Below are 27579 nucleotides of genomic sequence, written 5' to 3'. Positions count from 1 at the left end.
TTACCCAACGGGCCCTTCTACATTTCTCTTTTTCAGCCCAACTTGCCCTTTTCAGAATCTCATGGACCAGGGCCCAATCTTTTTAAAACAATTATATATATATATATATAAATAAAAAAAAATTTATACTCTCTTACACTTAAAATAATTATTACAGTTAATTTTATATTAATAAATAATAAAGTTAGTCACTTATTTAAAAAAGACATAAATACATATTAATCTTTAAATATTAAAAAAAATTATAAGCTCACGTTAACGTGAGTTAGTAAATTAAGTGAATCGTAAGTTAGTGACTATTTTTAAACTGTTAAATATATTTTAAAAAAATATAAACAATTTAGATCTTCACATGCATTCATTAAGTTTCAATTTATAATAAAAAATATTAAACTTTTGAATCAATAAAATATTAAATATTTTCTACAAATTTTATATATGAAGTTAATAATTTTTAAAATTAAAATTTTTGCATCTATACTCACAATCTCAATTCATCATGAAAATAGGTTTTTGAATTGATGAATTGTTTAATGTCTTTTTAGATCTTTTTCATGCCCCACTTATACAATAGTCACTTTTGCATCCTACAATTTTTGCAATTTTCGCTTATGTCATTTTTCTCTAGCTTAAGTGAAAATTATAAAGGAAAAAAAAGACTCACATATTTCACTTAAGTGGTAATTTCTTCTCTTAAGCAAAATACTTTTGGCTAAAGCTAAATTATATCGGCTTAAGTGAATTTTGACAAAATTTTTAGATTCATCATTATTTTTAATTTGCTTTAGTGAAGGTATTTGACTTAAACGAGTTTTGATGAAATTTGTTAGTTCATCACTGTCTATAATTCACTTAAGCGAATAATGTGTGATTTAAGTGAAAATTATATAGTGAATAAATTCTTTGCATTTTTTTTATTTTGAACCACATCTCTTTAGTCATTATTTTTATTCTGATTACACCAAATTGTTAATTTCTAAGATAATTGGGATATGTATATGATATTTTTAAATTTAATTGGTTTTACTTACAAAAATCATAATTCAAAGTATAACAATGCAAAGAGAGTATGCTTATTTAGATTTAGGGTTTAAGGTAGATTTAGAAACAGGTTTGCATACTATTAAGAAGGAAAAATAAGGAGAAATTCAATAAAACTTCTATGACAATATTTCAAGTGAGGACTACTTAATTTTATTTGATCTCTTGCCTTAGATATCTTTTCTCTGACTTCTATCACATCAATTCCAACTACAGTTACTCAATCTATCGTCAAATTAATTGTTAGGAGCATAGAAGAAATTCTTGAACTTACCTCAAAAACAAAAATGAGAGTGAGTTTGAAAGGATATAATTATGTTTCATATGAATGAATGATTATATTTTTAAAATTTAGTTGCCTTCAAAACAACATGTTAAAAGATTTATTTTAAATATTTAAGAGATTGAAATTATAAATCTATAAAATTTATTAAAAATTAAATTATAAATACTCTAATTTTCAAAATATGTTATAATAGGTCAATTTGCTAATTTATTTATGAGTTATTTATTTATTTTAATTCACATTGGTCTTTGATAAATGTATAAAATAAGTGATTTGAAATGATGAATTGAGCATTTTTAATGTTAAAAGTTTGGATTATTTTGTTAAATTTTTCCTAAACTTGAAACTTTTACAAATACTTGTATATTTCAGGAAAAGAATGTAATTGTTAGTGTTTTGATTCCCTTTTTGATCTATTTTGTAGTTGGAATCAAATGAGAGACATCATTTAAAGTTGAAGAAAATTGGAAAAAGTAAAAAAAAAGCATATAAAGCATGAAGTTGCAGAAAAAGTTAGCTTCTACAGGTTTGTCGCTGCAGCGAGAGTGTCACCTTCGCTGCAACGAGAATGCTTAATTGTGAATAGGATGATTCTGTGCTTCTCTCACTATAGCGAGAGAGTGTCGTTGTTGTGAGAGTTCCTTGTGTCGCTATAGAAGGAACTATCGCTGCAGCGAGAGACAAACAAAATGACCTAATTTCTATCTCCATGTCTTGCTACAGCGAGGAAATGTTGTTGTAGCGAGAGAAGTTCGTCCAGACCAGTATAAAAGATGACTTTTATATTTTTGAAAGAAGTTACTGTTTCATTTGCATTTCTAGAGAGGGAGAGTGGCGCAGAGTATAGGAAAAGAGTAGCAATATTCGGATTTTGATGTTCTACTTTGTTTGTATCTCAATTCTTGTTACTATGGTTGCCATGAGCAGCTAGAATTTGTATAGGATTAAATTTAAATTTTCAAACTTGATGTATTCTCAATAATTTATATAAATATAATTATTTCTTCTTTATTTCTATTGATTTGGTGATTTCAATCCATGTTAATGGTTGAATCTGTCTATTTAATGGTCTCTGAAGCTCAGATTTGAGTTATATTTGAAAAAATATTACTTAGATTTAGATCTGATTGAGATTACTCAAAAACTTGTTACTCTAGGAATAGATTTCAAGTTATTAATTGCTTTTAAATCCTGATTTTAATGCTGAATAGTTTGTTAACTGTTTGAGGAATCAATATTTAGGAAATTATCTTAGAAATATATTTTCAATGAATTGAAATATATGACTTTTGTATTTTGTATCAAATTTGCTAGAAATGGTTGCTATATTTATCATTAAATTACTAGAATACAGAGAGGGAGATAGATGACATTCAATCCCAGTCTCTTAAACTTGAATTTTACTATATTTTATATTATTGTTTTACATTTTAATTGTTATTCAACAATTCATGAAAATAATCAATAAATTCTGTTATATATAAGCTCAATTAATTTTTATCTTAATAATTAATACGTTTGAATTGCTCTTTGAGGACGACACTCCGGTACTCTACTAGTTATTACTTGCAACAAATCCGATACACTTGCTGTGTTTGAAGGAAAAGTCTCAACAAGTTTTTGGTACCGTTACCGAGGAGCAATGTGCAAATTGTATTAGTTTTTAAGTATAATTAGTTGAGTATTGTAATTAGTTTTATTTGATTTTCGTTTATCTAATTATTCTGTTGCTAATCTTGTTTCAAATTCCTTGTTTATGATATTGCTAGGAAAAGCTCCTGCAGATTAGTTGTTGTTTGATCCAGAGAATAAAAGAACATCTAGAAGAAATAATAGTGCAACAAAGAAGAAAAAGAAACAAGCACAACAAGGAGTATTTTCAACTTCACAACCACTGAAAATTCACTCAGATTTAGAGAAGGAAGAAATGGCTGATCCTGGAAAAAATAATCAAAGTGGCAATGAGAATGATAAAATTATGAAGGGAATGGATGACCAAGAGCAAATCCACCACCAAGAAGAACTCTTGGTGATTATGCCATGCATCAAGATCCAAGACACTATTCAAATATAGTGGTTCCACCCAATCCAAGGGCTGTAGAAATTAAGTCTACTTTCCTGAATTTGATTAATTCACATTAGTTCTCAAGAAAGGACCATCAAGACCCATATGCCCATCTTGATACTTTTTATGAGTTGGTATCCACTATGAGATTTTATGATGATGATGAGGAGGAGGCATCATATTTGATGTTATTTCCATTTTCTATGATTGAGGAAGCAAAAGAATGGTTAAAATCACATCCAAATTAGAGTCTAACAAGCTAGAGTGATGTGGAAAGGAAATTTCTTACTAGATTTTTTCCACCTTACAAGTACGTTAGTGCAAAATTTGATATCTCTACTTTCAAACAAGGTCAGGATGAAGCATTCTATGAAGCTTGATAGCATTTTCAGTCTTTGCTTAGGAAATATCCTAACCATGGGTTTGAAGATGTAAATCAGTTGAATATATTTTGCAATGGTCTTTGGCCTAACACTAAAATGATTTTGGACGCTGCTGTTGGTGGAACAATGATGGCAGTAGATGCAGAACAAGCCACAAGAATAATTAATGCTTTTTCATCCACTGATAGGCAAGTTCAGCATAATAGAAGGGCAGTGCAGAGAAGAGGAGTTTTATATTTGGGTTTAGAAGTTTTAGAATAGTAAGGTTAGAAGAGTATTAACATAAGTCTTGAAAGTATTCTGTGTGTTTCTCACTACAGCGAGAGGAGAGCAAAAAAAAGACCATAAACTGTGAGCTTGTCGCTACAGCGAAAGAGTTCTTGCTGTAGCAAGTACACTGTCGCTGTAGCGAGAACCCTCTCGCTACAGCTAAAAGACCAAACAAAACTGTACATATTTTTTTGATATTTTTGCTACAGCGAGAGACTCCTCACTATAACGAGAGAGCCCTTTGAAAAATCATTGAAACTGTTGTTTTGTCGCTACAATAAGAAATCCCTCGCTGTAGCGGAGCAACCTGAAGAAAAGAGGGGTAAACTGTCACCTTGTCGCTACAGTGAGAGCTTGTCGCTGTAGCGAGAGTGTTGTGACACAGTTTTTAAATTGTAAAGAAGAGGGTCATTTTTGAATTATAAAATGCTCCTTCTTCCCCATTGCTCTCAAACTCTCTCTTCTATCACAAATCACTCAACTTTCACTCTTTTTTCACTCAATAATCTGCACAATGAGTCAAGGGTAAGTGTTCTTTGCTTCTTTTCTTGTTGGTTAGGTTGTTTTCTCTCATTCTCCCTATATTCTATAAACCCTAGGTCTTTCATTATACAATTCCTAGAAATTATTGTTTGAAATGCAAAAATAGGATTGTAAATATGATGACTTAGTGTGTTTGGTTGTTGGATGTGTATTTCTCAAACCCTAAGCCCCAAAAACGTGGATCATTGATAACTAGGGTTACAATGTGATTTTGAAAAATAAAGGGAATTAATTACAATAGTGTTTTTGGGTATAAAGGCATCAATTCTCCATGAACCCAAAGTTTCTAATAGGGTTATTTTAAAAATTAGGATTTTGAAATGCAGAGTTAGGGTAATTAGGGGGGATAATTTGGTTGTTTTGCTGAGGAATAAGTGTAACAGTTCTTTGTGCATGTTTTCACATATTTTTCTTAAACCCTATTACTTTAAAAATGTGATTCATTGATAAAAAAAAGGGTGCCAAAGTGAATTTAGGGAGATGTTATCATTAAGTGTTCAGAAAATTTAGTTTTCTAATCTAACATTTTTAGATATTAGGATCTTGGTTGCTTTCATGAACCTTAGGGACTAGAGGTTGAAATTTTTGCATTAGTGTGAGAATTGTCAAGATATTATGCATGTTGCTACATGTCTAGTATCTCTTTTGTCACGATAAAGTTTGTTAAACTTGTTTGGAAGTAAAATGTTTTCACAGCTGATACTTTTATGAATTCTATCAAATAAATTTGAGTATATTGTATTAATCTGAGATTTGATTGTAATTGGGTTGAATAAGACTATTGAATGTAGGATTATCATTCAAATGAACATGAACATGCTTGGGTTAATACATTGAGTTGAATTAGTTTTATTATCATTGTAATTTACATTACATTGCTCATTTACTGAATTATGGGATGGTGATTTTTCAGGAGAATCAAGGTTAGAGCTCACAAGGACCCAGCTCCCCCACCAAAGAAATAGAAAGACGCTTCTTCTTCACAACCAACACCATTTGATCCAAGGAAATTCAGAGACAAGGACAGGAAGGACAAATTCAAGGAAAGCCAAGATTGGTTAATCATTGAGAAAAGGAGAGTGAACTTGAAGGAAGGAGAATTTGATGAGTTTAACAACGAGATTGAGAGGCGTAAATGGAGGAAATTGGCAGAACCAAGAGGGTATTATGACCCGGATATTGTTAAAGAATTTTATGCTAATGCTAAGCTAGAGTTCAACTTAAGAAGGTTGGATACAAGGTATAGGGTGAGAGGAGTATGGGTTAACTACTCTAGAGATGCTATCAACAACTTCTTGGGGGAATCCATTGCAGCTGGAAGAGAATGAGAGAGATTTTTTTCACACAAAGCTCAACTCATGCACCTAACCATTCAGCGATTATGCTACTACTCAGACTGTATGTATTGCAAACATGAGTTACACCACAAATCCTGAAGGAAAAACTTTGAGGATCTACAGGAAGAACATGACCACCTTAGCCCAAGTATGGACCACCTTTATTTGCCATAACATAGTCCCCAGAGCTCACACTTCATCCATGACCATGAGGTATTGCTACCTCTTATACAATATTTTGAGAGGAGGATCTGTGGGTGTGGCTCGCATAACACAGATGAAATTTACAGGTTCGTGATCAAGAAAGAAGAGAGTGGCTCACTTAAGTACCCAACATTGATCACAACACTTTGCCAAGAGCAGGGTGTTCGAGGTATTCAATTCAGTGAGCCTATCAAGCTTCCTATTATCCTAGTCACTGTTTGGAAGATCAGCTTGGAGCTCCACCACCTCCTCCACCACCACAGCCTCAGCCTAAGGAGCCCCAGTACAGAAGTGCCCAGTAGACCAAATGACTCAGCCTTCACAGACCGCCTCCATCGTCTCGAGCTCCGCCTAAATCATTTGGCTCTTCAAAATTTTGCCATCCACAGGGGCCAGATGCATTAGCAAGATGCTTACCACCATTAGGCTCAACTGTAATATATAGGTCAATATATATGGATAAGCCTAGAAGAATTTATAACTTATCAGCAGTGACCTGGGGACATACCACATTTCTAGGGAAGGGCAGGCTCATCTAGAGCAGTTGATGGAGATGGAGATAGAGATGAAGATGATGATGAAGATATTGGTGCTGATATGGAAGAGGAGGATTAGAGAGAAAATTATTTCAGAGAGAAAGAAAGAGAATTAAGAGACATGTTTATATTTATGGTTATAATTTTGTTTTGTTATTTCTGTTGTTTATGTGGTAATTGACTATGTGTTTTAGTTTTGGGTTGCACTTTTACTTTGGATAATGTAAATATATGGCATCATCAGTGGTTGAAGCATATTTTGGCAAGTTATAAATGCATTAGTGGTTACATGGTATAGAATTAGCTTATGTGTAATAATATGTGGAGTAAATGCAATTGTTAGTTGTTAGAAAATGATTTGAAAAAACTCTTAGTTTTTGGAGGTAGTACCATTTATTTTGTGAAAAGTGGTTTGGAGAGACTCAAATGGGCCATGTTCTGAATCTAGGAATTGCTTTGAAAAATCAAAGAAAAAGGGTTTTTTGTGAATGTGAAAAGTTGAAGTTTTAAGTGAAACAGAGTTAGGATGTTTTGTGCATGGAAATAATTGATTAGGAAATTCGAGCAATTCATTTATCTTAATCAAAGGAAAAATGATTTCAGACAAATGAGTTAAAGTTTGAGTGCTGTAAATAAGTGAATAAACTTCACTGAATTTTGGCAGTTAACTTTGCTCAAGTTTCTAATTGCTATAAAGCACAATTAGTCATGGAGATGATTGAGACATAGTTTGTAAATATACTATTATAGCTAGAGATAAAAAGCCAACCCATATTCAAGATTTATTCAATTTTTGGTAGCCCTTGAGCCTAAAAGCAATTTTTTTTTTTTTGGAAAATGTATGTACCTCAAGCCCTTACATGAGAATTATTATTTTTCATACCTTTGAGGAGGAGCATTAGGGCATGATAGGTCTTGAATGTTATTTTTACAAAAACATGAAAAATGAATGAATAATTGGAGTTTCCTTCTAAAAAAAGAAAAGAAGTAAATATAATAAAAAGAATGAAATTGATATGACAAAAGAGAAGAAAAATGTTGAAATTAGAAGGAGACATCCAAGGATTAACAAAAATGTGGTGTTAATTAGAGTAAGAAACAATAGAGATGGAAAGCAACAAATAGATAGTGATCTTGATTGCATTAATGCTCTAACTCACTTTGAATTCTAGAAAAACAATGAATTATTTGTAAGCCTAGCCACATTATAACCTTTTTGAATGATCCTATGATCTATGTCTTTTGTGTGTACTTAGTTTAATGAGAAGCAAAAAGAAAAGCTAAACCTAAGGAATTCATTGAGTAAAGTAAAAGAAACACTAAATTTGTGAGAATGAGAGGTTTTTTCTTTTGATTATTAAATGTTATTGCTCTTATTTTCTTGAAAATGAAGTGCACTAGTATCCTGATTCTTTAAATGGATAGCAAAGATCCTTGATCATGAACAATGCCCCTTGGCTGAAAAGTTTTAAAAAATCTTAGATGATGAATATGGAAGCAATTGTGATTTATTTTATCTCAAACCATTTTCAAAGGTTTCTTGTGAAATTTTTTTTGTACATTCAATTACTCTGCTTGAGGACAAGCAAGATTCTAGGTTGGGAGGAGTTGATAATTGTATAAAATAAGTGATTTGAGATGATGAATTGAGCATTTTTAATGTTAAAAGTTTGAATTATTTTGTTAAATTTCTTTTAAACTTGAAACTTTTACAAATACTTGTATATTTCAGGAAAAGAATGCAATTGTTAGTGTTTTGATTCCCTTTTTGATCTATTTTGTAGTTGGAATCAAATGAGAGACATCATTTAAAGTTGAAGAAAATTGGAAAAAGTCAGAAAAAAAGCATATAAAGCATTAAGTTGCAAAAAAAGTTAGTTTTTAGAGGTTTCTTGCTGTAGCGAGACACCCTTGATGAAGTAAGAATGCTTAATTGTGAAGAAGGTGATTTTGTACTTCTCTCGCTACAGCGAGAGAGTGTCGCTGTAGCGAGAGTCCCTTGTGTCACTGTAGTGAGAACTATCGCTGCAGTTAGAGACAAACAGAATAACTTAATTTCTATCTCCATATCTCGCTACAGCGAGGAAGTGTCGCTGTAGCGAGAGAAGTTCATGTAAACCAGTATAGAAGACGACTTTTATGTTTTTGAAAGGAGTTACTGTTTTATTTGCATTTCTAGAGAGGGAGAGTGGTGCAGAGTATAGGAAAAGAGTAGCAATACTTGAATTTTGATGTTCTACTTAGTTTGTATCTCAATTCTTGTTACTATGGCTGCCATAAGCAGCTAGAATTTGTATGAGATTGAATATAAATCTTCAAACTTGATGTATTCTCAATAATTGATATAAATATAACCATTTCTTCTTCATTTCTATTGATTTGGTAATTTCAATCCTTGTTAATGGTTGAATCTATCTATTTAATGATTTCTGGAGCTCAGATCTGAGTTATATTTGAAAAAGACTAAACTAGTATTTTAGTCTCTGAGAGAGTTTGAGTCTAGCATTTTAGTCCCTGAGACATTTAAAATATTACATTACTCCACAACTTCCTTCTCCGTTATGCATTTTAGTCTTTGAAGTTAGACTCCATTAAGAGACCATCACAGAAAGTTGAGTTGTCACGTTAAGTGCTACATCAGAATTCTAGTTGGCAGCAATGACGTCGTTTTAAAAGCTAGCGTGACACAGATAATTGCGAAACATTGTCGTTGTCATTGAAATCCTTTTGTCCAAATTGAATCAAACATTTTCTCATTATTGTTGAAGAACCCTACCTTAATTCCAAGCTCTCTCTCACCCAAATTCTTATTCATGGTTGTGTTTGGGGTGAAATATTTAAAGATTGAAGTTTGTTGTAGTTGAAGAAGGGTCAACACATGGAGAATTCGGTAAAAAAAAATTTCTTAATTCATTGAGTCAATTTTTTGGTTTAGGGACAAAGAACCCTAACTGTTCAATATTTTGGAGACAACAAACCATAAGTATTCAATGTTTTAGGGATGACAAAGCTTATCTGTTTTCTTTCTCCTTAATCAGTGTCAATGTGGTTATTGGAAAATGTTTTTTGTTTGTTATTGAGAGATGGTAGGAAGTGGTCCTTGGTAGGCAGTGGTCCCCTTATGTTTCCTATAACTTTTTAGTTTTTAAAATTAAAGAAGATAACGTTAATGAAAGTGGTTCCTTTCTGCATAGTTTAACCCATTTTTCCATGTACGTGCATGACTTTCATTGTTTATTCAGTAAATTAGTTTAAAATTGCAAAAGATTGCTGACTTTTGTGATAATTATTTTTCTGTAAATGCAGATAATTAAGTTTTAATTCACCATAGAGAAAATTTTTTGGAAGAAAATAGAATTAAGAAGGAGTATAGGTGGGATAAAATTGAGGTTTGGACTGATGTTGATGAAGATATGGTAGATATTTTTAGCTTTATAAACTTTGCCAAGGCAATGGAGTATTTCACTAACATAAAAAATATATTCTGGTTTGACCCTGATAAAGAGTTTGATGAAAGTTTGAAATTATTAAAATATGATGTTGATGTGTTGGAAATGGTGGTTGTTGCTAAAAGGAATAGAAGGGAGATGCATGTCTATTATGAGCATGAGATTGGTAGACCACAATTGCTTGAAGACAGTGAAATTCTAATGTTGAAAGGCCCTGAAGGTGATATTGTAGCAATAGAAGAAGAAATTCAAGTTGAACAAGCAACAATAGAAGAAGAAATTCAAGTTGAACAACCAACAATGGAAGAAGATTTTAAAGTTTAACAACCGGTAACAAAAGAAGTACAAGTTGAACAACCAGCAATGGAAGAAGTACAAGTTGAATATGTAAAAGTTGAATATGTAAAAGTTGAAGAACTAAAAGTTGAATATATAACATCAGTCCACAAAGTACAAGTTAAAGTTGATAAGAAACATCAAACGACAAAGGCAAAAGGAAAGCAAATTAGAAAGGGAAAAGGAAAAGACGACTCTAGTAAATCAACTGGAGAAATAAGAAGAAGTTTGTGAATTGGAGCCATGAAAGAAAACTTTCAATATGCTACATCAGAGAAAAAATAGAAAAACAAAAGCATGGGAAAAGAAAAAGGAAAAGGGAAAGAGGCAAAAAAAACTGAAGGAAAAGGTAAAGAAAAAATGACCTATATTGATGAAAAAGAATATTTACTTGAGGAACTTTCTGAAAATAGCATAGAAGATGTAGAAGAGGTGGGTCATAGGGAAACTCCAGAAAGAGAAAAGCATTTTGAAAATTCATGGAGGTTTGAAGAATTAAGAACTCCAGCAAACTCAGATAATGAAGATAGTAACAAATAAGTTTTTTTTTCAAATTTAATGAATCTGCAAAATTTGAAAATGTTTACTTGGAGTTGGGAATGGAGTTTAAAAGTTTACAATCTTTCAATAAAGGTGTTAAGGATTATACAATTTAGATGAGAAGAGAAATAAGGTGGGTAAAAAATGACAAAGTGAGAGTAAGAGCTAAGTGTAAATATGAAAATTGCAAGTGAGAAATATATTGTGCAAAAAACAATGTCACAAATAGCTTCCAGATCAAGACTTTTCTTAGTGAGCACATTTGTGGCAGAGTTTTTAAAAACAAACAAGCAACACAAGATTGGGTTGTAGGTAAGCTTGTTATAAAACTAAGGAAACACCCTGATATGAAACATTCTGAAGTTGTTGAGTACTTTAAAAAGAAATTTGGTGTGCAGATAGAAGATACCAAAATATACAGGTCAATGGTTAAGGCAAGAGAGATTGTAGAGGGAAGTGAGAAAGAACAATTTGGAAAGTTGTGGGACTATTGTGGAGAACTTTTGAGAAATAATCTAGGTTCAGCTGTCAAAATGAAAACTGATCCTCAAGTTGAAGGTCCACCGCACTTTAAAAGATTGTATATATGTCTTGCTGGGTGCAAAAATGGCTTTAAGGCTGGATGTAGATCAATAGGGCTTGATGGTGCATTTTTAAAAGGTTATTATTGAGGACAGTTGTTGACAGCAATGTGACAAGATGCTAATAATCACATATGGGTAATAGCCTATGCTATTATGGATGTTGAAAATAAGGAGAATTGGCAATGATTTTTATCACTCTTACATGAAGATATGAGAGATTATAAGCAACATGGTTGGAATTTCATATCTGACATGCAAAAGGTAAACATCTACGTATGATATAGTTACTCATTACTTAAAATTGATAGGGATTGAATTGCATTAATAATAAATCAATTAGGGACTAAATTGCATGATTTTTATTCTATCAAGGATTAAAGTGAACTTCGTATTTTACTGCAGGGTTTGATTCTAGCTTTGCAAGAAGTGATGCCAGGTGCACACCATAGGTTTTGTGTATGGCATCTATGGCAAAATTTCTGTAAGCAATGGAAGGATAAATTCTTGAAGCACCTTGTATAGGAATGTGCAAGATCAACCACCATCTCACAATTCAATGCAAACATGTATACAATAAAGATAATGAATGAGAATGCATGGATATACTTAGACAAGTGGCCAAAGAAGGCATGGACTAAGGCATACTTTAGTGAATAGCCAAAGGTGGATAACATATGCAACAATAACTGAGAGGTCTTCAACTCAAAGATTGTAAATGCAAGGTGTAAACCAATATTAATAATGCTGGAAGAAGTTCGATGCTACATTATGACAACAATTAGTACTAATAAGTTGAAGTTGGCAGCCCATGCATGTCAGTTGCCTCCTATACAACAAAGTAGGTTGGAGAAATTAAAATAACAAAGTATTAAGTGGACACCAATATGGGCAGGTAAACATAATCCTAATTTTCTGATAATTTTTAGTAATATAACATTAAATTTGTCTTAACTAAACTTCTATCATAGGTGATGATGATACTCATAAATTTGAAGTGCAATGTTCCACAACTAAGGTTGTTGTTTACTTAGGTAGCCACACATGCACTTGTAGATTTTGGCAATTAACAGGTTGGTTAATTCTATATGATGGCTAATGTGTTAAATTCATATGAATATGCAACATACGATGAAAACAAATATTTTTTTATTTATAATTTTTACAGGTATGCCTTGTATGCATGCTATTGCTACAATAACATATAAAAATGAGAGACTAGAAGATTACTACCATTAACAACTGAAGCATGTCGTGCAACCTATGAATATCATGTTCAACCATTACAAAGTCAAGAGTTTTGGGAGAAAAGTGAGCTAATTCCACCACTACCACCAACTATTAAGAGGACTGTAGACAGACCTAAGAAGTAAAAAAGAAAAGATGAACAAGAAAAGCAAACAACTGAGAATTCACAGAAATATAAATTGAAAAGAAAATTGCTACAGGTTAGGTGTTCATGTTGTGGAGTTCTAAACCACAACAAACAGACTTGTCCTGTACTGAAAAAGCAAAGAATGGAAGACTCTCAAGCTCAAAATAACAACTCAACACAGCAGTCTATCACCATACCTGCAGAAGAAGTCCCAACACAACAATCTTCTACTGTACCTACAAAAGCCAATAGATGTAGTACCACAAGAAAAAAGAGGTATAATTACACCTAAATTAACCATTATGACAAGGTCAACTGCTACAAATATTCCCACATCAACTCAGCAAAAAAGTCTATCACCATATTCACCAAATGAAAAGGGAGATGACTCTACAAAAGCTGCACATTTCATGCCAACACTTGGAATTAGGACTGCAGAATGAGTTGTTGTGATTATATTACTTGTTTTCATTATTTTTTATGTAACAAGTTTGTATTATGTAAGACTTCTATCATTTAGACATGTTTTATTTGGAATAGTTATTTTGATTGGACAAGTTGTCATTTTAATGATTTATTTCCATTGAAATGTTATTTTATATTTCTGAATGTTTGTTATTTGTGGTTTAGTCGTCTTTGCTTCATTCATGACCTAAATGAATAGTTAGAACTTCAGCTAATATAGCACCAGAGGTTCTTCCCAGGAGGATAAACATCTACGTAGGATGAAGTTACTCATTACTTAAAATGGGTAGGGACTTAATTGCATTAATAATAAATCAGTTAGAGACTAAATTGCATGATTTTTATTATATTAAGGACTAAAATGAATTTCGTATTTTACTGCAGGGTTTGATTTTAGCTTTGCAATAACTGATGCCAGGTGCACACCATAGGTTTTGTGTGTGACATCTATGGAAAAATTTTTGTAAGCAATGGAAGGATAAAGTCTTCAAGCACCTTGTATGGGAATGTGCAATCTCTAGTTCTATGTTTCATTTTTCTTTGGCGAGAACTGTTCAAATTTATTTCCACTGAAGTGTTATGACTTAGAATTGCTTTAAAACTCTATCTGTGTCAATATGTCATCTATCAAATGATAAAAGAGTTCAATGAAAAAATAATATTTTTTTTCTTTAGTGCTCTCCTCTTTCCTTTCAAATTACACATATTTGATCCACTTATAATGCATTCTAAATTGCAAATTCATATAGCCTCTAAATTACTACTACTTGTCCAATTGCAAATAGATATTTTCCAGCAAACATAAGCTATTGCTATCACACATCCTAAGATGGCGTATTTATTATTTGCTATGTACACAGTTATCACTTATCAGTACCTGACAGAACAGGCTAAAAAATTACTCTGTTTCATTCTTCTTTTCATCAATTTTTTCAGTAAAATATAAACAAAATGAGGGTCAACAATGATTACAAAAGCATTCTTTATTAATATTAAAATAAAATTTTATCATTATCTTACAACAAAGTACATGACAATACACATCAAAATACAAATAATTTGTACAAACAACTTTAATTTCTTAATTTCAGCCTCTAAACATGTTATTTTGGCAGCCAAATTCTTCATCCATTCTTCATTGACAACTGCTGCACTTGTAAGAGGAGACGTTACTTGAGAGGTTGGATAATTAGCAGCATTATAACTATCCTCCATGCTATTTTTGTCATCAGTTCATGCAAAATAATTGTAATATTCACCAACCTACATCATGTGTAAGAAGTAATTTAATTTAATTTATTAGAAATGGAAATTGAACACAACAATAAATTAACTTTGTTTACTATATATTTGGGACATCCAAAGAGTAATCTTCTAGGATTAGCTTCTATTTGTGAAATTCTAACAGCTGCTTTCAACCCACAATGACAAATCTTGCCATTTCGTTTTTTTTTTTTTTTTTTTCTGATGATGACCTTGAAGCAAAACTCATCAGAGGGCTTCTATTGCTATTACTAGCCATATAAAGTATTGGAAACCCAAATCGTGCAAAGAAGGAAGGAACTTAACAATAGAGGAACGAAAGAAACCCAACAAAATCAAGTAACCCAATTGCAACCATAAACCCTAACCCTAATAGTGGAAGAAGACCAACGGCGCAACATATATTATGATATGTTTGATTCAATTTGGGCAAAAGGGTTTCAATGACGACACTGTTTCGCAATTATCTGTGTCACGCCAGTTTCCAAAACGACGTCGTTGCTACCAACTAGGATTCTGATGTAGCACTTAACGTGACAGCTCAGCCTTCTGTGACGGTATCTTAACGGGGTCTAACGTCAGGGACTAAAATGCACAACAGAGAAGGAAGTTGTAGACTAATGTGATATTTTAAATGTTTCAGGGACTAAAATGCTGGACTCAAACTCTCTCAGAGACTAAAATGCTAGTTTAGTCTTTGAAAAAATATTACTTAGATTTAGATCTAATTGAGATTACTCAATAACTAGTTACTCTATGAATAGATTTTAAGTTATTGATTGCTTTTAAATCCTAATTTTAATGCTGGATAGTTTGTTAACTGTTTGAAGAATCAACATTTAAGAAATTATCTTAGAAATATATTTTCAAGGACTTGAAATATATGACTTTTGTATTTTGCATCAAATTTGTTGGAAATGATTGCTATATTTATCATTAAATTACTAGAATGCAGAAATGGAGATAGATGAAATTCAATCCCAGTCTCTTAAACTTGAATTTTACTATATTTTACATTATCATTTTATATTTTAATTGTTATTCAACAATTCATGAAAATCATCAATAAATTCTGTTGTATATAAGCTCAATTAATTTTTATTTTTATAATTAATACGTTTGAATTGCTTTATGAGGACGATACTCCGATATTGTACCGATTATTACTTGCAACAGACTCAATACACTTGCTGTGTTTGAAGGAAAAGTCTCGACAATCTTCACCAAAATTATAATAATAAATTTAAAGATAGTATTCAATGTCCTTCAAGGCAAATTTACGGTACAACTGTATGCATACACACTCGCCGTTCATTTTTTAAGGTACGTTATCAATCATTTGCTTTATATGTGTCTAAGATTGTTAAACCCTCTTAGCAAAATATTACAATATTTTTATTAAATAATATTATTCACATTTCTAGGTCTTCGCCTTTTATCCCCAAGGAAGCACTCTTTTATTACAAATATAATACAACGCGAAACACATGTATTGAACATGTTTTACATAAGTTTCCTTCTCCATTGGCTAAACTCCTATTTCGTTTTCAAAATTGAAGGTTGTATGTACATTCGCATAACATACTTAAGGAATTTTAAGGCATACTCATAATATACAATGGAGATTAAATATTATATTAATAAACAATTTCGATTCTATTCTAGACTAACTAAAATGTCTATATCTAATTCATGATGAGGGTCGAAATGTTCATTTGTTCTAAAGATGAAGTAGCCTTTTAATTAAGCAAACTAAATTAACCCAATCTAACTCAACATTAGATTATTTAATTTATTATTAGTTATTTTAGTTAACTAATTTATAGTAGTCTCAATTGTATTAAAATTCTATTAAATATCATGTAATGATTGTTAGAATCTTAAACACGTGATAAATCTGGATCATTTAATAATTTTTTGTTAAACAGGTAATGATGCTGTTTGGATGTTTAGAGTTATAAAATTTTGAAATGATATGTTTAACTCATTCTAAGTTCAATAATAATCATATGAAGTAAGAACATCAAGTCAAGATTTAACAAAGAGAAATGAAAGTTGTATCTTGACAAAAATTAATGATTGTACAATAAACATGTAATTTTTTTTACAAATTGAAAAGAGAAAAAAGTGATAAGATGAGTGGTGTAATAGAAAGAAATAAAGAGAAATTTATCGTAATAAAAATTATTTTAAAATTTTATTGAGAAAATATTACATGTCATAAATAAAATATTAAAAATAACAAGAAAGTAAGAAACTAAGAAGTAAGAACACGTCAAAATGGGTGCAAGTTTTTTACGGATTCTAATGGCAAGTAACATGAATTTGTAGCATCTGCTGACTAATGAAACAGAGAGACTTGGCAGGTTTCTCGTTGGTAATGACAGTTCATTCACTCCATCATCCTCGCTAATGCTGAATGCACTCTCATTGCACCATATCAGCTACCATTTTCACCACATATCATTATTCTCACTATCATTTTTATTAAAATCACATGTCAAATATGAAGCACCCTAATATCAATCATAATCTCAATGCTCAGTTCATGCTTTAACACTTGTCTTGAAAAAACTGGGATTTTGTGTAATCACAAAGGTTCACTTTTACCAACACTGTCCACTAGAGACACTGAAAGAGTCATGGATGGAACTATCGCTACCCTGAATGCAAGTGCTAATCTATTTACTAAAGGGGTTGGAACAAACAGAAGCGTGTTCTGGCGTGAGAATACAAGGGGAAGTATTGACAACAGGTTTTGCAGTATTCGGTTATGCAAGACTTCAAAAACTATGAAGTTCAAGCCTGGCTTTGCATGTGCTGTTTACACACCAGACGTGAACCAAGAGTCTCTGGTAATTACTATATGCGAACTTTTTCTCACGTGTATGTCTGTGTCTCTCTATATCTAATTAAGAAAAACTGAGATTATTGTTGTGCGCTTATGTGTGATATTTTTATTCATTTGATTGACATGTCAGTGCCAATGCCAAGTTTTTTTTTTGTTAGTGTTGCTTTGTTTGCTGGTAAGAACTTTGGAAGAAATCGTTAAAAGGAATCTAAGGGTTAATAATATTTCCAGGCATTTGGTTTTTATAGCTGACTGGGATAAAGCTTTTGTTGTTGTTGCTGCTTGTTACGTTGATCCTTTTGGATGCTAAACTGTATTGCTGCGTTTGGATTTTAATTTCAGGTAATCCAGGAACCCATTTTTCAGACTCCAAAAGCGAATCCAGATAATGTAGCTGCCATCATATTGGGTGGAGGTGCAGGAACTCGACTCTTTCCTCTTACAGGCATAAGAGCTAAGCCTGCTGTATGTTTTATTGATTCATATCATTTTTTTTAAATTGATTACTATAAAATGGTAGGAGTGGTGAAAGTATTCAGAAATGTTAATTTTCATCATGTTTTTAGGTACCAATTGGTGGGTGTTACAGACTCGTAGATATTCCTATGAGCAACTGCATCAACAGTGGCATCAGAAAAGTGTATGTTCTAACACAGTACAACTCTTTCTCCCTCAATGCCCACCTGTCTCGCACGTATAATTTTGGAAACGGTGTGAACTTTGGAGATGGTTTTATGGAGGTAAGTTGGGAGTTACGTTTCTAAAATGCGAGATTTATTTTCTTCTAGGAAATGGTTTTTATGAAGAAGTTTGAGGACATTTATGAGTTAAGCTATGTTATTGATCTAAGGAGGCATAATTTGAATTGGAACAGATCTTGGCTGCTACTCAAACCCCTGGAGAGGCAGGGAAGAAATGGTTCCAAGGGACAGCTGATGCAGTGAGACAATTTACATGGGTTTTTGAGGTAGGTATTTTGTATGCTACATATGTGCTAAAATTATCAGTATAGTACCATGAAATGAATGTGTATGAATTACCATGCAGGATGCCAAGAACAAAAACATTGAGCATATATTGATAATTTCTGGTGATCACCTTTGCCGGATGGACTATATGAAGTTTGTAGAGGTAAAACTAAGATAACTTTATCATCAATGATTATATTTTGTATTATATAGTTTTATATCTATTACTAACTGATGAGGAGTGTACTTGCAGAAACACATTGGGACAAATGCTGATATCACAGTTTCATGTGTACCTATGGATGAAAGGTATGCATATCTCTTCACAAAATCTGCTTGGTTAGGTTTGATTTCTCACAATTAAGGCATGCCACCTTGGATGTAAGAATAAAAATGTCTTTAATTTACAATAATCTTTATTTTGTTATACATTGCTTTTGGAGTTGATCAATGTTTGTTATCTACCAGCCGTGCATCAGAATATAGGCTGATGAAAATTGATAGAAAGGGAAGGATTACTCAGTTTGCTGAAAAACCAAAGGGATCAGATCTGAAGGAAATGGTATCTTGATCCCTTAACTCTCACATTTTACATCCCTTTCATCTCAACAAATATGGATTGTTGTGATTTAATCCGTTGTCATGTTTAATAACTGCATGCAGCATGTTGATACCACTATCTTGGGGTTATCAGCTGAAGAAGCAAAGGAACATTCTTACATTGCATCAATGGGAGTTTATGTATTTAGAACTGAAACCCTGCTGAAACTATTAAGATGGAGCTGTCCTTCTTGCAATGATTTTGGATCTGAAATTATCCCATCTGCTTTGCGGGATCACAAAGTTCAAGTGAGAGGGAATCCAAAAACATGGATTTTAATGCTATTATGCTAATGAAAATAAATTCCTTTCGGTTGTTAATGTTTTTTTTTTTTTTTTTCTATCTGTATTTTCAGGCATATTTGTTCAGGGACTATTGGAAAGATATTGGAACTATAAAGTCCTTCTTTGATGCAAATCTGGCCTTAACAGAACAGGTTAGTTGACCTATCCTGCAAATTTCCTCGACATTTAATTCTTAATTAAGTTGTTATTTCAGCCAATTTGGGCTGTTCAGTGCAATTGGAAGCTTAGGTATGTGTGACTAGAAAGTTAGTCACAATTAAATTTAAAGAGTTTAAAACAATTGGAATCTTCAGAGATGATGAAAGCATAATATGATGCATAAAAACTTGGAAATCTTTCACTGTTTAGAAGACGTGAAGAACTAGTATAATACCCAAGTTTGTGTTGTTAATCTTGATAACAATGGACTTGATAATACAATAACGACAACAATTCAGCCTTATCTCAGTAAATGTAAAATCGGCTACACATGTATCACACAATGCAATTATCTTAATAATAATGGAGTAGATAATATTTGAGAAAATTAATGCTACTATTACATTTGCTGATCCCATACTTTATTATTTGCAGTCTCCAAAATTTGAATTCTATGATCCAAACACGCCTTTCTTCACTTCTCCAAGATACCTACCACCCACTAAAGTAACAAAAAGCAAGGTACGACAGAAAGTTTTGACTAGTTTGATTTGTTGATTTTGCAAGATAGATGAATGCTTGATTGGGTTTTCACAGATTGTGGATGCAATTATTTCTCACGGTTGCTTCTTGAGCACGTGTAGAGTTCAACGTTCTATTATTGGCGTGCGCTCACGTATAGGATTCGGTTCATCGCTTCAGGTAAGCTTAATACATTTTGTACTTTGCTAAATATGTACCGGTGAACGTTTATCGAACAGAATAGATAATTCACAATTTCACAGATTACCAATGAATTTGGTTAGCACTTGAAATTGAAAATTGGTGGGGGTAAGAGGAAACTGCATTTTGCACATGAACACATTAATTAAGGGAGAAAATGATACTATTACATGATCATTCGATAATAGTAAATTTGGAATGAGCAATTAGGCATATGGTCAAAGATCAATCCATGAAAAGATACGAGAGAGGAAAGATGAAGAAGTGAAACTAAAGTCCCAGGCCTAATTATAAATTATTAATCTTGAGTGCTTGTTAATTTTGTCTCTTTTCTTTGTTTTCCATTCGTTTACTTTATATTTTAATTCTCTTTACTATAATTTGCAATCCCATTAATATTTGGTTAGTCTCAATAATCATAGATTTGATGGATCTATTTTTTACTACTCTCAACGGGTGTACTTCCACAGATGTAAAATCTTTAGCAATGAACCTTAAAATTTCCTCAAGTACATTAACATTTTACCTCTCATATTTTCCTTGAGCTGTAAACTTTTATACATATTCTATTTTGACACAAATGTGATGAATGTACTTTATTGGCTTGGCTATCCAGGATACCATGATGATGGGTGCTGACTACTATCAAACTGATTCTGAAATTGCATCTCTGCTGGCAGAGGCAAAAGTTCCAGTTGGTGTTGGAGAGAATACCCAAATCAGGTGCCTTGATGTCCCTTAATGAACCCTGTTGCATTCATTAGAATCCCCCCAAATCTATATTCTTGTCTAACATGTAATATTAGTCCAAGTTAAAGTCATCACTCACATCATAACTTCAAATTAGTTAGCGCCCATTTCCAAGTTTTTCATTCTAATTCCTTCTTATTTCCGACATCTTTGAAGGAATTGTATAATCGACAAGAATGCCAAGATAGGAAGAGATGTGATTATTTCAAATGGTGAAGTAAGTGCTGCTTCAAAAACCTTACTGTGGAAACTGCTGCAAGAGTTTCTTGCTCTTGGTATTTTATTTTCTACCCTTCTCTTCTGTTTTAATAATGAAAATGTTATTCTCAGGGTGTTCAAGAAGCAGACAGGCCTAAGGAAGGATTCTACATTAGGTCTGGCATCGTAGTTATACCCAAGAATGCAACAATTAAAGATGGAAAAGTGATTTGAAGGAGATGATGACAAAAGCTACTTTAAAATTATTTTGCTGATATATTAGTGTAATGAAAGTTTAGAAAAATGCTCCATTGTACATTCAAGTTACTCACAATTAAGAACTCTCAGTTTTGGAATAAATAGTTCCTGTTTGTTTGTTTCAATCAAGCTATCCTTCATATGCTGATGATAATTTTATATATCTAAGATTAAAGGGCATTATATTAATAACACAATGTAACACAAGGCTATGGACATACACTATTCTGTCCTCTTGAATTACTGTGACTAAGACATTCTGAAGATATATCTAGTCATAAATGAGTTCTCAAGACTAGTCTCAGTTTCCTTCGTTAGCACCACTTTGCCATTGTGAGCTTCTAACTTCCCTTGCTTTATTCCATTGCTTAAAATATCTCATTTTGGGGTACACCTTCCGGATTTGGTTTAGCTTTTGAGACTCTTGGGCAATCAAGGTTGCAGTTGAGGGGCTCTCATCTAAGATTACCTCATAACCATCTCGAAAAGAATCCATTCCTTGGGCTAAAAGTTGCCAAAATAAGCCACCAACAGCTGCTCCTCCATCACTTGCTGATGAATAGATTGTAGAATAAACCATGTTGAAAAACTGGTCCCTTATATTTGAGTCAGAACTCACATTTTTCTTTGATACCCCAAACTCTGCAAACAGAACTGGCTTCTGAATTTTGTTCTGTGCATCTTGTATGTGGTCATTCAGCCAACTGTCTAAAAATGAGATTTGATCTTCATTACTTGAACCTGGTAGCCTGATCATGGAATATGAACCAATTCAGCATTACCATGAAATATTTATACACCAAAAGATTTACACCTTTCTAGTTTAGTAGTTTCACATTAGAAATTTTTTTTTTTCTTTGCAACTTTGGAGACATTTCTGTTCTCTTTTCCTCCCTTTTCCTTCAAATCATTTCCTTTCCTCTTCTCCAAACTCCCAAACAAAACCTTATAAAATTTATTTCCTTTAACTTTGGCTGTATTTTTTATATGCAAGTCTATATTTAAAAAATTATTTTCAGTTATTTAAATAACAAAAGTGTCTTAAAATATAAGAATTGCCAAACAATAATGATGCATGAATGTAATTAATTTTTAATATTATTTTTAAAGAGTATAGATAAAATTGCACACCATTGATCAGGGTATGAATGAACGGTTGCAAAATCTATGTCAGGGATTTGATTGTTTGCAATAAAATCTGTTCCAACGTGGAAGCTCGGATTAGACTCTTGCTTCGATGGCCCATAGAAGCCCTCCAAACCAGCTTCTAGCAAGTGGTTTCCATCTATGGATTTCAAGTAAGATGCCATCTCAGTGATCCAAGCCTGCCAAAGGGGGAAAATTAAACTCAATTATCTATTTCAATGTTTGAAAACAAAATTATAAATATCATGAAGTTCTAAAAGCCCATTTGGTTTTATATGTACAGAAAAGCTCAATTGATTTGAGAAAAAAAATTTGACCAAAAATTTTGAGAAAAAAATGTTACATTTTCACAAATAATTCCACAGGGTCATCTTAATTTACTTTTTCCTATTTTCAAATATTTATATAAGACACAATTATGATACAATGGTTGTTCTCACCATATACCGTATAAAATTTTGAAAATTAGAAACAAAAATGATATTTTTGTAATTATTTATAAAAGAAAAATTGGAACTTAAAAGGTCCCTTCTTTACCACAAGGTCTCTCCTCTCAAAATTCATTTCACTCGTCCATTTTCTTATTACTAAATGCTTAGACACAAGTAAAGTGAAAAATTGACAGATGTTAACTTTCTTAGTGACTGAATTAATTTTAAAAACATACTTAATTACCCCTACTATATGCTTTACACCAAACATAGGGCTAAAACTATGTTGTATTGTATGAGTGATGCAGAAAGTATCATGCGAAACAGTGATTAGCAAAGAAATTTACTAAAAATACGAACTATGTTATCGTGCAATTAAACTTGAATACCTAACAAAATATTAATGGACATAACTTTGTTAAATTTACCCCATTTTCCATATATTAATTGCAAACCTAACATTGACGAAAGTGCCAAAGATATCTATTTTCTCATTCATAAGTAGTTACACTTGGTCGTAGAACTCGTAATAGGCTAAAAAAAATTAATAGGAGTATGAATGAAAAGTTGAAACATGAGTGAAAATGGAAACGCAATTAAACACAACATGTCATTGTCTGGAGGCAATCCTCACTTTCATTTTTCTATTTCCTCAATTATTCTCACTCTTACGTACGAAGGTAAATGATTAAACAAAATCCCAAGGATATAGGTGGGTTCATAAAAATGAAGCTTAAAATGGTGTCATATAGATATATAATTGAGTATCACAATAATAGTTACCTGAACCGTGTTTCCTGATTCATCTGAAGAGCATCTAATTTCATTCATAAGCTCCCAAGCCATTATAGTTGGATCATCTTTGTAAGCGACTCCAGTGAAGTTATTACATCTTGTGAGTACACTCTATAACACAAAAAATCTCCAATATTAGGCCAGTTATATACCCTTTTCAGTGGAAAATATGTCGTACAAATGTTGTCATAAGGGGTAGCTGAGGTAGCAAAATCATAATAAATAAAATAATGTTTCTCTAACGTCTTAAAACGGGGCAGAAGATTAATATGGAAAAACGAGGGGAAAAAAGAAAAATTAAGTTTAAATAAAATATAAAAACAACGTGAAAAAAAAATCAAAATTATAAATATATAATTAGTAAGACTGCCAAACTCACGCTGATGTTATTTTAATATAATATTTGACTAAAAATGCACTTTACGCATGTAAGATTAATGGATAGCAGAGTACATGTGTGGAACATTCAGATGGTGAGATTAGTACATAGTGTACAAGAGATAAGTGATATGACATAACAGACAGAAAAATAACATAGAGGTAAATATATTTTATAAGCGTATAAAAATCAAAATTGATATAAAAATTAATTATGTGTATGAGTAGCAACTTTCTTTTACATGTAAGGCTCTGTAATATGGTTCATTGATTGTTGGTTACTTCCAGCTATTAGGTGGGAAACATTTAAGCGCTCAGAGCAACTTCCATCACAAAAGCTGGTGAGGCTCAGTGGATCATCATACCCTCACATTTGACCAGTTAGACCAAACAGTGAAGCAGAATATTTGATGACATTTTTACATTAATTTAATAAAATATATCTAGTTTCTGATTATATTAAATATAACTAGGTCTTTAATTATCGTCTAAACAATCTTAAGAGCGAATATATTATTCTTGAGTCCCTTTAAAAACTAGGTTGTCGGAAAGTTCATAACCATACTTCCCTGTCCTTTTTTCAACTCATTCTTCCAATAGGGACAAAAGGGGCTTAATATAAAAAAAATTGTGGCACGATATATAACATTAATTAATAGCTAGAAATGAATCGTTTACCTTGATGTGGTTTTTGTAGTATCCCTTCACTACAGGGTTTGTGAAGAAATCATCTTCAGATTTTATCGCCTGGCCATGACTTCTTGCCCAGTCAACATATTGTTTCTTTCCACCAAAGTTATCATAGTTATTCACCAAACTCAACACCAGCTTTGTCCCATATTTTCTAGCTTCAGATATTACGAAGTCCAACCCCTATTATTATATCAATTTAACAAAGCAAAGTCAGTAACACAAAGCAAAAATATAATTATTACGACTACTAAAAGTATACAGCAATTGGACAATAATTTATACATATTAAAGAACTAATCTTAACCATGCAATTAAAATTAATAATAAAAAATAAATTTAACTAAATTAAACGATCTTAAATCTAACTGAGATCAATCAAATAATGCATTGAGAATTAAAAAATGGAGATCAGAATGAAACTAACCAGGAACATGTCCTCATTGTAGGATTCAGGCGAGTGTTGTAGGGGTTTGTATCCACCATCACTGAAAGCCCATATCCTGGCTATGTTAAGTCCATGGTTTGAAGCCTCTTGAAACGTTGATGACACCTTGTTTCTTTGAGATGGATCAGAGGCCACATACATTAACCAATAGGCATTATAACCATTGGCATAGTAGGGGCTCCCATTCAGCATAAGCTGCACCCCTCTTGCTTTAACAAACCCATCATCAGCTTCTATTTTGAGTGAGATCCCCCATTCTACTATCATATAGAGAACTAAAAAGACCAGAAAGAAGCGATTCTTCATCATTCTTATCTCAAGTCTTTGCTTTTTCTTCTCTGTCAATGCGGTGTAAGACAAGGATGTTAACTTCAAAATCACATTGAACCCAGTCTAGAGTCTCGCTTTGTTTTCAATGGCGAGTGTCTTTCTGCTTAGGAAGTATGAATCTTTAAAAAGGAAAAAAGATTGATATATTTATCTTTACACTTTTTATTTTTGGTTAAAATGCTTTTTATTTTTATAATTATTCACTCTCGTTTATGAATCAATAGTCTATGTATTAAAATAAATTGTTTTAACTTTTATACCCGCATTTTATTATAGTTGGATCCCTTCGTTTTTATGTTAAGGCATATAGGAGGGGCTTTTCTTTTTTATTTTCGGTCAACTCCATACGAGGGGCTTAAATATATCATTGTCAAATGCATACAAGGAGCTTAAATATATTATTGAGCAACGAATAAATTATGTAAATTTTATCTAACTCAAAAAATTTAAAGCTGAGTTTTTTATATTTACATGTTAATAATGTTATTAATTTTTATTTCAATAATTAACTATTCTTATTTTTCCGTACGTATCCATGTAATAAAAAACATATATAAAGTAAAAGAAAACAATTGTTGGAGAAGCATTTTCCATGTCTGAACATAATCACTCGCAGCAGGGAATAATGGTGATAGAAATGCCACAACGTCACACTCTGAATAAACGTGGCAGTGAAGCAAGAAGGAAGAGACTAAAGGGTAGCTATGTCCAATTACTCATGGGGTGGGTCTGGTAGATGACTGTAGAACTGTAAAGAGCCAGAAGCTCACGAGTCACTGTCACGCTATGTTGTGGGGCCACAAATTGTATCATTTTTAAGATGAAATGAACTATAACCAGAATCATGCGAACAAGGGTATGGTTACTATAATAATTTAACTTGTCATGTCCATACAAATTTGTGGCCCCGTGATGTGTATTAGGATTTTGGGATAACATTTACGGTGGTGGGATGGACATGGAATCATGGACCCATGCATGTTCCATTGCCCAAACGAAACAACATTGTTAAGTGTGAGATTCAAGCTCTGGTGCATGTCAATTGCTGATTCCAAATATAAGTTCTCTACCTTCAAGGGACAGTTCACGAGCACACGGCACATCACAAGAAATCACTGCAAGAAATCTTTTTATTCTGCAATTACGTGGGCGAGATAGTGACTTTGTTTTCTCAAAAAAGCTAAATACAAAAACCTTACTCCAATTTGTTTAACGTTTAAAAATTAACTCAGAGAAGTTTAAAAACTTATATTTTTAAATTAATGTTTTTCAATAAACATATAAATCACCCGTATTATTATGTTCTGAAAAGGTTCTTCTGTCTGTGATTTGAATAACGTTTCTAAGCAAAACCAAAAACATAAAAAACCTAAATTATTCTTGTGTTGTTTATAATCTTATCGTTGTCGTTAAATTAAGACATTGTATATGTGGCAAGGAAATATGTGATTATGTTAAAAAAATGTATATATAATTAGAAAAATCAACATATTCAGTATGATGCATAATTTATTAAATTATATATTAGTAAGGGCGCTTAATCAGAACTAGATGAAAAGGTAATAAATTCTTATTTTGAAGACTTTAATTTTTTTTTCTAGTAAGTAATATTTACTTTCAATATGATAACTCATAAAAAAAATATTGGTAAAATTTATTTATTCTTTCTAATTGAGAGAATTTGATATTTTCTTTTACACGTAAAATAATTTTTAGTATTAATTTTATATTAATAAATAATAAAATTATTAATTTAATTAAAAAAATCAATACTTTATTATATTTAAAATATTAGAAAAATCACAACTTTTAATATAAAGAAAATACACAATACTTTTTTAAGTTTACGGTACCACCCAACAAGTACAAAAAATATTTTCTTTTAAAATTTAGAG

The 27579-nt window shown here is 32.0% G+C and overlaps 2 protein-coding genes across 2 annotated transcripts; one reads left to right on the top strand and one right to left on the bottom strand.

Moving 5' to 3' along the window:
- The first annotated feature begins 17316 nt into the window (after positions 1 to 17316).
- Positions 17317 to 21442, top strand: LOC113874160 (glucose-1-phosphate adenylyltransferase large subunit 1-like). The gene is made up of 14 exons (XM_027512380.1): positions 17317 to 17529; positions 17868 to 17990; positions 18092 to 18265; positions 18400 to 18492; positions 18573 to 18656; positions 18747 to 18802; positions 18962 to 19055; positions 19157 to 19342; positions 19450 to 19530; positions 19973 to 20059; positions 20135 to 20239; positions 20877 to 20983; positions 21167 to 21227; positions 21341 to 21442. Exons 1-14 carry the CDS (start codon positions 17317 to 17319, stop codon positions 21440 to 21442), a joined length of 1566 nt encoding a protein of 521 aa, XP_027368181.1.
- Positions 21443 to 21767: 325 nt separating this feature from the next.
- LOC113874159 (mannan endo-1,4-beta-mannosidase 7-like) lies at positions 21768 to 25776 on the bottom strand. Its single transcript, XM_027512379.1, has 5 exons — positions 25334 to 25776; positions 24895 to 25089; positions 23827 to 23949; positions 22598 to 22791; positions 21768 to 22215 (listed from the first exon to the last, which is right to left on the bottom strand). The coding sequence occupies exons 1-5, from the start codon at positions 25661 to 25663 to the stop codon at positions 21768 to 21770; spliced, it is 1290 nt and encodes a 429-aa protein (XP_027368180.1). The 5' UTR covers positions 25664 to 25776.
- Positions 25777 to 27579: the final 1803 nt, after the last annotated feature.

The sequence above is a fragment of the Abrus precatorius genome, unplaced genomic scaffold (genome assembly GCF_003935025.1).
Source record: "Abrus precatorius isolate BTA unplaced genomic scaffold, Abrus_2018 Scaffold8, whole genome shotgun sequence".
Taxonomy (NCBI): Eukaryota; Viridiplantae; Streptophyta; class Magnoliopsida; order Fabales; family Fabaceae; genus Abrus; species Abrus precatorius.
Note: the sequence above shows the minus strand (reverse complement) of the source record. Positions and strands in the feature narration are given on the sequence as shown.

Excerpts from the sequence above, each read along its gene's own strand:
- LOC113874160 (XM_027512380.1), top strand. The coding sequence starts at position 17,317 with ATGGATGGAACTATCGCTACCCTGAATGCAAGTGCTAATCTATTTACT. Across the intron at positions 18,657-18,746 it reads ACTATATGAAGTTTGTAGAG|AAACACATTGGGACAAATGC; the intron begins GTAAAACTAAGA and ends GTGTACTTGCAG. Across the intron at positions 19,531-19,972 it reads ATCTGGCCTTAACAGAACAG|TCTCCAAAATTTGAATTCTA; the intron begins GTTAGTTGACCT and ends TATTATTTGCAG.
- LOC113874159 (XM_027512379.1), bottom strand. The coding sequence starts at position 25,663 with ATGATGAAGAATCGCTTCTTTCTGGTCTTTTTAGTTCTCTATATGATA. Across the intron at positions 22,792-23,826 it reads AATCAGGAAACACGGTTCAG|GCTTGGATCACTGAGATGGC; the intron begins GTAACTATTATT and ends CCCCTTTGGCAG. Across the intron at positions 22,216-22,597 it reads CATTCATACCCTGATCAATG|GCTACCAGGTTCAAGTAATG; the intron begins GTGTGCAATTTT and ends TTCCATGATCAG.